Genomic DNA, 11,724 nt, shown 5'->3' with positions numbered 1-11,724 from the left:
TTATTATCATTGATTTGGCTGCATATATTCACAAGATTCTTATTAGTCATTCTTACAAATGACTTATTGATGTGCAAAGAAATAAAACAGAAGATGGCAAAGGGGGATGGGACGCATTTTGCCAAATATCCATCCTGATCCCAGTATAATTTTGCCCAAGGATTTTTTATAAAGCAAAATATGTGTTCTACCCCTCTAATGTCAGGTAGATATACACATATATATATTTATGCATATACATATGTGTACATGTGTATATATCATATATGTATATACATACACATAATTTGTGTGTGTATATATCTACATATCACCACAACCATTTTTATTTGTTAGTATCCTGATGCTGTACCTCAGTTAACCAGTAATCAACAAGCTCTTATTTAAGTGCCCGCTAGAGCCAGGCACTTTACTAAGCAGTGGATTTACAAAGACTAAAAAAATGAAACAATTCCTGCTCTCAAGTAGCATAGATTCTATGAGGGGAGATAACATGTAGATGTCTAGGTAGTATGGAGAGCAAATACAAGTTAATGGAAGATAGGGAGGGACAGCATTGGTGGGTGAAGGAGTGGCTTAAGAAATGCTTTGTATAAAAGTGGTTCTTGAGCTGTGTTTTGAAGGAGGGAGTGCATTAAAAGCTTAGGGCATGAATAGTGCAGAACATAGAGAAGAAAAATGAAGTGCCATGTGTGAGGGATGGAAGAAAAAATCAGTTTGTTTAGATTCTAGATATAATAACAGAAATAATGCAATGAAATTGCAAAGATAGTTTGGGATCAGATTGTCAAGGCCTTAAAAAGACAAAAAAAAGAGTTTATATTTTCATCCTAGAGGCAATAGGGAAACCATCACCACTAGAGGAGTGACATGGTCAGATCTGTATTTAAGGAAAATCACTTTGGCAACTGTGTAGAGGATAGCTTGGAATCAAGAGAGATTAAGTCAGGGACACCAACTAGGAGACCATTGAAAAAGTCCAGGAGAAGATGTAATGAGAATTTGGACTAATTTGGTGGCTGTGTTAAAGAGAAAGAATCAGATGTAAGAGATGTTGGGAAGTAAGAAACAGTAGTGTTTGACAGAGGATTCAGTATATAGAGAAAAGAGAATAAACCTGGAAGATTAGAATGATGGTGTCCTCAACAGAGCTTAGGGAAACTTGGTAGAACAGAGTGTTTGGGAACAGATAACGAGTTCTCTTTTTTTGAACACATTAAGTTTGAGATGTGAGGACATCCACTTTCACATTGGCTTTTGGTGTATCACTGGATCTGTGGGATTGGAGCTCAAGAGACAGACTGGGATTGGATATATAGATCTTTGAGTTATTTTAAACCCATGAGAACCACTGAAGTCACCAAGAAAGTGTATAGAGAGAACTAAGCCAATGACAGAACCTTAGGACACTTCTGCCGTTGGGAGAAATTTTATAAATGGTTGTATAGCAAAGAAAACAAAGTGGTTAGATAGATTAGGAAGGAAATCAAGAATGAATGAATGAATGAAAAAGCATTTAATTAATTAACACTGTGCAAAGCACTGGAGATATAAATAGAAAAGTAAGAAAGTTTCTGATTTAAGAAGCTCAAATTCTAATGATACAGAAGGTTTCAGCTGCAAATCTGATGGAAAGGTCCCATGGTCCATAGGGTGCAGAGGTAAAACAGATGATAATATATCATCTCTAAATTCATGTTCACTGATAAAATCATCATTTTCTAATGCTGAGCCACTTAACAGTGTCAAGAACTTTGGGGGCAAACTTTCTTTTCTGGGTCTTCAGTAGCTATATCTGCAGAACTCATGAAGGCAGTTAGTTGTCAGGTCATATCTCTATGAGGGTTGCTTCCCAGGGTGATGGCTCTGAGAGTTGGGCTAGAAGCAGGACCAATGGCTTGGGGTGTCCTGCCACTCCCTCAGCTCTTGAGTTTATCACCAATCGGTGCCAGATGTCATGAGTTAGTAGGGGTGAGGAAAGTGGGACCTTTCTTCAAAGGTATTTCTTCCTTGAATATGGAAAATGATCAGAAAGCAAGACTGATAATTTTGGGAGACAATATTTCCAAGGCTCTTAAGTTTAAGATCCTAGGGTGTCTGTATTGTGGTCTGAGGAGAGGTGGTGGTCGAATTAGTGGTAATAGTTTGACTTGCCTGGCACAAACTGCCTTCCATCTCTCCCTCAGGGTGCCTTGCTAATTTCACCCGGGCTGGTTTGGCTTCCCCATAGATGGCAGTCAGTCACTACTTGGAGTGATGACTAGCCTCTTTTTTCTAGGAGGTGCTTCCTTGGATGGCTGCAGGGATGGGACAGAAGTAAGGCTAAAGGTCCAGGAAGGATAGGCCACCTTCTATTCTCAACAGCTGTCTCTTAGAAGGTGGTAGTGACACTCTGACTTGCCTGGCACAAGCCTCCCGTGTCTGCCTCAGTATACCTTTATACTTCATGCTGGAAATAATATTGCAGGGGAAAGTAATGTCACAAGAACCCAGAGAGGCAAGAATATCCAGGAGAGGGAGGCAAACAGTGTCAAATGTAGCAAAGAGGCCAAGAAGGATGAAGACCAAGAAAAAAAACCCAGCAGATGTAGCAGTTAAGAGATTCTTGGTAATGTTAGAGAGAGAAGATCAGAAGTCACATTGCAAAAAGTTGAGGAGTGAGAGAGGGGAGGGAGTAAATGGAATTAGCAATTATAAACAGCTGCTTCTAGGAGTTTGGCTGAGAAAGAGAGAAGATAAAGATATAAATAGATATAGATAACTGTGTGTAAAAATATATGTATATGTATGTACACATGCATGCATACATATACATATATACATATATATTACTTTGAGAGGATAGTAGGGTCTAGTGAAGGCTTTTGAGAGGGAGGGGGCATGATTGGGAGGACGATCTACTTGAGAAGATAGAAAGGGTCCCTCTCTTGAGAGTTTGGCCTTGGAAAGGAAAAGGGCTACACCTCATCAAGAGATTGGAGGAAGGAGGTAGATGGGGATCAGAGTGTTGAGCTCAAAGGAAGAGGGAACTCATGGTGAAAGATGGTCTCAATTGGACGACCATCAAAAATATAATGAAGACATGCTCTCTTTCCTTGAAAACTTGGAAGTCTGAAGAAAATTCTCCATCTTTTACCACATTGAGGCCAACACCATTAACTTGGATTTTTAGTTTTCCAAGCATGCCAGTTTTGCAACAAATTGCCATTTAGGTGAGGTTCTGATTTGTAATCTTTTCAAACAAGAATGGAGTTTGTTTTATCCTGAATTTTGAGTTCACAGCATTAATCAATTGATAAGCATTTATTAAGCATTTACTACGTGCCAGGTACTGTCCTAGGAGCTTAGAAGCAAACGCTTACCTATACGTAATGAAACTTATATACAAAGTAGTTTGGTAGAGAAGGGGTAGAACACTATTAGCTGAGGTTTTCAAGAAAGGCCTCATGTAGAAAAATTCCCTTGAGCCAAGTTTTGAAAGAAGCTAGGAATTCTAAGAGGTAGGCATGAGGAGGGGGTTCATTCCAGGCATGGGGACCAGCCTTTACCCTGTGAAAGAGCACCCAAAAAAGGAAGTAAAACAATAATTTGTTAGTATACCAGTAGTTAGTATACCAGTTAGTATATCCAGTAGTTTGACTAGAATGAAGGGGTAATAGTGATTAATAAGCCTACGAAGATAGGGGTGAAGGCAGATTATGAAAGGCTTCACTTTCATCTCTATGCAGAGTTTGAGCAATGCTACAATTTAGATAAGCTACGTGGGTGTATGTTCCTGTTACTGCCTTAGCTGTGGTTTTTTCCTACCATTTACAGGCTTTCTAAGATTCTTGGCTGCTATCCTCTCAGAAACAAATTTTAATACTGTTTCCATTTTCATACAACACCTACTCGCTAAAGACATTTGCTAATCACCTCTATGGTTCTGCAGGCACTGTCAACCAAAAAAATGGGGGAAAAAACTGAACTTTTTTTTAGGACCATCTGGAAAGGGGAGGGATAGATAGGCAAATGAGCCTCTGAAATATAAAGAATTTATAAGATTATTGGCTCTTTCTCTGACATTACTCTTCCAAAAACCTGTACTTCTTTTTCCTTTTAAAGATTCCTTATTTTCTGCTGTGAGAAACTTCACAGATGCTGCTGCAGATTTTCATAGAAGACTTGCACACATTGACTTTAATAAGTAAGTTTAAAATGCCAGGGCACCAAACCTCTTTATGAAAGAGGCTCATCTGTGGAAATAACAAAATCTGTCAATGTATACTGATAAAGCATTTAAATGGTGGAACCTGAAGACCCAGGACACAATATGGATGAATGATGAAACTTTAGGATCTTACATGCTAAGAATGATTGGAATTAATTGATAGTTTTTTTGATCCATGTCTATTTGTAGAGTCTCTCACGGTAACATGTGATTTGTGACTTATAACCCTTAGTCTGTGAATTACTGGGTGAACTTTTACATGTCATCTAATAACTTAAATGTCAAAATTAGAATGCAAAATATTTAAATTTGTTGCATAGTGATGATAACTTTCCCGGTAAAGTATTGAGTGGGATATATCATTATTGTGGACAAATGGGGACACCATGTTCACCTCATTTAAGCTTAATTATGTCTTGCCTCTTTTTTTGTAAATTCTTTTGAAATATTTTGGCGGTAAAAGTGATTACATTTTTTCCTTCCCCATAGCCCAATTGCAGTGAGAATTGTGAATGATCAGCTGATGCTGTTGGAAAGAGCTTTCATTGATCCACTTGGTTTACCTGGAAGGCAATTCTATAGGTAAGATGATGGAGATATGAACTTTTAGTGGGCACAAGGTACCATACACAGAAAAGATCTCTTTGAGAATGATGGAATGCAGTTGAGCAGAAAGGTTTCTATATACTTAAGGTGAATGGTTAAGATGGTTAGTGTGTCTCCTATAACGCTGTATGTGTTTGGTATACCTGGTGTATTTTATATTGCTTTGCATAGAGTGGAACTCTGTAAAAGTTCAATTAATTGAAAGAGAAGTATCTTCATTTAGTGATATAAGGGAATAAGTGTTATGTATGTACCTGTAAGTATTAAGTAATAGTAATAAATAGTTAAAATATAGTTCATAATAATAATAATTAACTTTAATAGATCACTGATATGTAAAACTTTATGGTTTACAAAGAACTTTATTAATGACATCTCTGTGAGAGAGACTGTATTATTATTTTTAATAGTATTTTTTTCATCACGTCAAGAAAATTTTTAGCGTTCATTTTTACAAGATTTCGAGTTCCAAATTTTTCTCCCTCCATTCTTCTCTTCTGAAAATGGTGGACAGTTTGGTATAGCTTATACATGTGCTATCATGTAAAGAATATTTCTATATTAGTCACTATTGTGAAAGAGAAACAGATCAGAAGAAAAAACACAGGAAAGAATAAAGTAAATGGAAAAAATGCTTCAATCTGCATTCAAAGTCCATCAGTTCTTTACCTGGATACGGGATAGCATTTTCCTTTGTGAGTCCTTTGTACTTGTCTTGGATCATTATGTTGCTGAGAAGAGCTGATTGTTGAGCTGATTCATAGTTGATAACACAATGTTGCTGATACTGTGTACAATATTTTCCTTCTTTTGCTCATTTGTATGCATCAATCTATATAAATCTTTCTGGGTGTTTCTGAAATCTGTCTGTTCATCATTTCTTATTGCACAGTAATATTCCATTACATTCATACACTACAGCTTGTTCATCCATTCCCCAATTGATGTGCATCCTCTCAATTTCCCATATTTTGCCACCATGAAAAGGGCTGCTATAAATATTTTTGTACGTGGGTCCTTTCCATTTTTATGATCTCTTTCATATACAGACCTAGTAGTGGTACTGCTGGATCAAAAGATATGCCCAGTTTGGTTGCCCTCTGGACATAGTTCTAAATTGTGCTCCAGAATGGTTGGATCAGTTCACAACTCCATTAACCAATAAAAGGAGTTTGATAGGACTGCTTCTTTGTCTATTTTTTCCAAATATTTTGTATAGTATTGTAATTAATTGTTCTTTAAATGTTTGGTGGAATTCACTCATGAACCCATCTGGCCCTGGGGCTTTTTTCTTAGAGAGTTCATTAATGGCTAGTTCAATTTCTTTTTCTAAAATGGATTATTTAAGTATTCTATTTCCTGATCTGTTAATCTAAGTAATTCATATTTTTTGTAAATATTCATCCATTCTACTCAGATTGTCAGATTTATTGGCATATTTAGTTTTTTCTTCATTGGTGGTGATTTCACCTTTTTCATTTTTGATACGGGATATTTGGTTTTCTTCTTTTTTTAAATTAAATTAACCAATGGCTTATCTATCATAGTTTTTTAAATCAGCTCTTAATTTATTAGCTCAATTGTTTTTTTTAACTTTCAATCTTATTAATCTTACATTTTATTTTCAGGATTTCCAATTTGGTTCTCAATTGGGGATTTTTAATTTGTTCTTTTCCTAGTTTTTTTTTCCAGTTGCATGTCTAATTCATTCATCTGTTCTTTTTTCATTTTGTTGATGTAAGAATTTAGAGAAGTACAAAGTACTGCTTTGGCTGCATCCCATAAAATTTGGTATGTTGTCTCATTGTTGTCATTCTCTTTAATGAAATTGTTGTTTCTATGATTTGTTCTTTCACCTACTCATTTTTTAGGATTAGATTATTTAGTTTCCAATTAATTTTTAATCTATATCTCCACTGCCCATTGTTGAATGTAATTTTTATTGCATTATGATTTGGAAAGAATACATATAATATTTCTGCCTTTTTAGATTTGATTTTGAGATTTTTATGCCCTGTTACATGGTAAATTTTTGTGTAGGTATCATGTGTTGAAGAAAAAAAATATTCCTTTCTATTCCCATTCAATTTTTTCCAATGGTCTGTCATATCTTAACTTTTGTAATATTCTATTTATCTCCTTTAGTTTCTTGCTTTTTTGTGTTTTGGTTGGATTTATCAAGTTCTGAGAACAGACAGGTGAGGTCCTCCACTAGTAATTTTGCTGTCTATTTCTTCTTGTAACTCACTTAATTTCTCCTTTAAGAATTTGGATGCTATACCACTTGTTGCATATATGTTTACTATTGATACTGCTTCATTTTCTTTGGCACCTTTTAGCAAGATGTAGTTTCCTTCCTTTTCTCTTTTAATTAGGTCTGTTTTTGCTTTTACTTTGTCTGAGGTCAGGATTGCTACCCCTGCTTTTTCTTTTATTTCAGCTGAAGAATAATAGATTCTGCTGCAGCCCCTTACCTTTACTCTGTGTGTGTGTCTCTCTGCTTCAGGTATGTTTCTTGTAAATAACATATTGTAGGATTCTGGTTTTTGATCTACTCTGCTATCTGCTTACATTTTATGAGAGAATTCATCTCATTCACATTACGCTTATGATTACTACCTATTTATTTCCCTCTATCCTATTCTTCTTTAAAAGTTAGGTCCTCCTTTTCATCATGGCTTTCAAGCAGTCCAGTGATTCTGATATTGTCTCTCCTGAATCTATTTTCCAGGTCAGTAGTTTTTCTCATGAGGTATTTTACATTTTCTTCCATTGTTTCATTCTTTTGAACTTGTTTGATTGGTTCTTGATGTCCCATGGTGTCATTACCTTCCATTTGCCCAATTCTAATTTTTAAGGTATTGTTTTCCTCAATCAGCTTTTGTACTTTCTTTTCTATTTGGCCAGTTGTACTCTTTAAGGAGTTGTTTTCTCCAGTGGATTTTTCTATCTCCTTTTCCATTTGGCCAATTCTATTTTTTAAGCAGTTTCCCAAACTGTTGACTCTTTTTTCATAATTGTCCTGCATCACTCATTTCTTTTTCTCATTTTTCTTCTACCTCCCTTACGTGATTTTTAAGTTCCCTTTTGAGTTCTTCCATAAGTTCTTTCTGGGCCTGAGACCACTTCTTGTTTTTCTTTGAGGTTTTGGCTATAGGTGTTTTGACACTGTGGTCCTCTTTTGAGTTTTTGTCTTGGTGTTCCCCCATCACCATAACTTTCTATGGTCAGATTTTTTTTTGTTGTTATTTGCTGATCTTATTTTTTTTGGCCTTTTTCCTTTTAAATATGATCTTTTCTCCCAGAGTGGAAGGGGCTGTTTCTCAGGCTTCCTGTGCCAGTGGCTGCAGGCCCTGGCTGTTTACCTGGTATTGTGCTGATGTTGTCCTGAGACTGCATTTCCCTGGGGCCACACTGAGGTACATCCCCTGGATGATGCCTATTTGCCCTGAGCTGTGCTGAAGCATGTAGAGGTCTGGCCTACTTTTTTGTCACGCTGGACAATGCCTTTTTACCCTGGGTTGTACTGAAACATGTGGTGGTCTGGCCTCTGAAGAATACCTGTTTGCCTGAGGTATGCTGAAACATCTGGTGGTTATCAGAGCTGGAGTCTGCCAATTGCCCTGGCTATACAAAGCCACGTGCAGGTGGGGGCGGGGGAGGTTCATCCTGGTGTTGGCATTTGGCTGCTCTACCACACTGGTGCTCAGGATCTCCCCTTGGTTTGCTGAGGTGGGGCTCGCTGCTGGCTTGCTGGGATGCTTCCTGTCATGGAATGGCTTTTTACCAGAGTGAGATGGATGTTGATCCTCCAAGTCTCCTAGGCTAAATAAACCACCCTACCCCATTTTTCCCCTGGCTTCGCTGTTCCAGGATTTATTGTGGAGTGCTATTTTGTGGTTGTTTGAAGGTGAATATGGGAGAACTACAGCGATTTACTGATTACTCTGCCATCTTGGCTCCCTTAAGTCTATGTATGTGTATATTATTATTTCCATTCTATTGCTAAAAAAGGAGGCTCATAGAGATGGTGAATTAGTTGCTCATGGTCATTTATTAAGTAATTTTCAGAGCTAGGATCCAAATCCAGATCTCCAGATTCTACGTTAGCCTCTTTCTATTATACTAAATATCCTCTCAAAGAATTTTTTTCCTTTTATCCACTATATAGAATGTAGAGGAGGAAGAGAACTGACTGGAACAATAGGACCTGGGGTCCACTACTTGTATGACCTTGAGCCAGTCACTAAAGTTCTCTGATCCTCCGTATCTTTATCTGCAAAATGAGGGTTTGGGACTGTGGGATCCATTCCAGTTAGAACTATGATCTTATTGTTTTTCTATAAGTAAATCAGGATATTACATATATATGTATATACATATATATATATATATATATATATATGACATAACATATTAGATCAAGGAGGAAGATATTATTCAATACATTTTGAACACCTGATCTGCATATTATTAAGTTATTGTTATTATTATTAAGTCAAAACGCTCTAATTTTTTTCAATCCATAGTAATGTGTTGCTTTGTCTCCACTATTTGTTTTCATAGTCTACATTCATCACTAAGTCAAGGTCACTTAAGGATAGCCCTTATATGGTTTTTGGTGGCAACAGTCTGCTCCTGAGCTGTTACTATAAATGCTTCCATTTTAACAAATAAATCTTCATTTCTCAGCCATTTGTTCAATACCGCTTTGTTGATGTAATAATGTTGGAAGAGTTCATGTGCATGATTCATCCTTGGCTATTAGTCGTTTCATAGCCTCCATCTAGAGAAAAGGCCCCTTTTTGGTTATTTTTGAAAAATCCAGTGGCCTGGACCTTGTACTGTTGTTCATTAAAGAGCCGACCCTTGTTTTAAAATTATTTCTGTCACTTTTTGACCTGTTTGCCATGCATTCTAAAAACATCTATTAATCCTCTTCCTTCTTTTCTCTGTGTACTAATCATTCCATAGCTAATTTAGGGACATAGGCCCTATTTTTTTCAATATTGTATAGATTTTTGTCTGGGTAATTTTCAAATCTGATATATTTCCATTTTACAGTTCTAAAAGTATATGTTGACAAGTATTGCATGGGAATCAGTTGCTTTAAATGTGTTCTTCCCATTTTAGCTTTGATTTCAGAATGCCAGTAAGTCTCTTATTGTATTCACCTATAGCCTTCTCTTTGATATTTTTATGCTTAGTTTGTCTTGCCTTGAAGAAACCAAGGTATTTGTAGATAGCACCTTTATCCATCAGGGGTGGGGAACCTGCAGTCTCCAGGCCAGATGTAGCCCTCTAGGTCCTCAACTGCGTCCCTCTGACTGAATCCAAACTTCACCGAATCCTTTTATTAAGGAGATTTGTTCTGTGAAGTTTGGATTCAGTCAGAGGGCCATATTTGAGATCCAAGAGGGCCACATCTGGCCTAGAGACTGCAGGTTCCTCACCCCTGCATTAGATCAAAGTGATTTCCAGATTCAAACTTTGGAAACTTTCAACATAAATATTTCCCAGATATATATTAAGAATTTTACATTTATCGAGTACAAGCAATATTTTGATATTATTGGAGAAAGATTCTATAATATGAAAGAGCTATTCAGTTTGTTTTGTGGTAGAGCCATGTAGCTTAAGGTAAGCCATGTACATCAAGTGGTTAAGTAAATGTTCGGATTTGACTAATTTTGTAGCCACACAAATTCTTTTTAGGAGAAATGATAATGAATTTAAAACTAAGCAGAACCACAATAGATTTTAAACTATCCCACTAAAAAATAACACATTTTATATGAATTGCCCTTGAGATTACTGCGTTGGTGTCATATTTTAAGTAGAAAACAGTTTTCTATGTGGACATCAAATACTATAATGTTGGCATCATACTTGGGTCTGCTTTATATATCTGGAGCACATGAATAAACTACGTATGTGTAATTAAGTCAAAATCTTTGGAATAATCAACAAAGCTTATTTTGACTAAATAGATGACCAGAACATTTCCACATCTTGGGGATTGTCTTGTCCTTGATATCTTCTTAAATTTCTATAGTAAAGGTTTTGATGGATGTTGAATTAAGTATTTTGTTCACTCTGCTGCTTTGATTCCTTGTATCACTGATTAACTTTTGCTTCCAATTGTTCATTAAGGAATCTAGAATTTCTGATATGTTTTTTTTCCAGATTCCATTACACGTTTCTTTTTTGTTGCTTTTAAATAAACAATAGTATGTTCAAGTTTTCTACTGCCTATATTAGTTAGATATTGTTGTGATCTTCCAATGCCTTTTCACATAATTTCAATGGCTTTCAAGTTTTTTCTTCTGTTTTCTCTCAGTTTGGTATTTGATGCCTGTTTTATATTCTTCAGTAAAATACTTGGGGAGGATGTGTTCATGCATGATGATTATAGAAGATAGCAACTTTTTTCATATTTCTGTTTTGGCATGATTGGCTTGCTAGTTGCGTTCATGCTTTTAAACTCAAAATGGGCTTTTTAAAAAAAAATCCCATACTATTTATTCCTGTCTCTTTCAAAACCACTTGAGATTTGGTGATATTTTTGTCAGAAGTTTCATTATGAAGTATAATTTCTAAAGTTTGCTTTAAGTGAATATTATTTAAGAGGGGGAAATCACTATGGATTGAAGTGAAAAGGTAAGACAGTAGAGGAGGCCAGAGTTTGCTACATCAAGTACACTACATGAAACAGAGTACAGTGATATAGATATAAATGGAAAAACCTTAGAGAGAGAATGAGTAAGCCACTTTGCCAAGAATGCTGGGCCCAAATTATGGTGGGGGAATATTGAATGTCAGACTAAGAAAATTCATAGGATAATTTAGATTTGGAAGGAAGCTCAAAAGCCAGCTAGTCCAATACCTTTATCTTAGAAAAGGAAGCT

General features: G+C 36.1%; 1 protein-coding gene across 2 annotated transcripts in view; it reads left to right on the top strand.

Annotated features, from left to right (window-relative positions):
- The window catches only part of LOC118838683 (N-acetylated-alpha-linked acidic dipeptidase 2), a 94,552-nt gene that overhangs the window by 68,359 nt on the left and 14,469 nt on the right, over positions 1-11,724 (top strand). For both annotated transcript variants that reach the window (XM_036746037.1, XM_036746038.1), the window contains 2 exons: positions 4,105-4,186; positions 4,700-4,792. In XM_036746037.1, the coding sequence (XP_036601932.1) occupies positions 4,105-4,186; positions 4,700-4,792 (175 nt within the window). The remainder of the gene's footprint in view (positions 1-4,104; positions 4,187-4,699; positions 4,793-11,724) is intronic.

The sequence above is a fragment of the Trichosurus vulpecula genome, chromosome 2 (assembly GCF_011100635.1).
Source record: "Trichosurus vulpecula isolate mTriVul1 chromosome 2, mTriVul1.pri, whole genome shotgun sequence".
Taxonomy (NCBI): domain Eukaryota; kingdom Metazoa; phylum Chordata; class Mammalia; order Diprotodontia; family Phalangeridae; genus Trichosurus; species Trichosurus vulpecula.
Note: the sequence above shows the minus strand (reverse complement) of the source record. Positions and strands in the feature narration are given on the sequence as shown.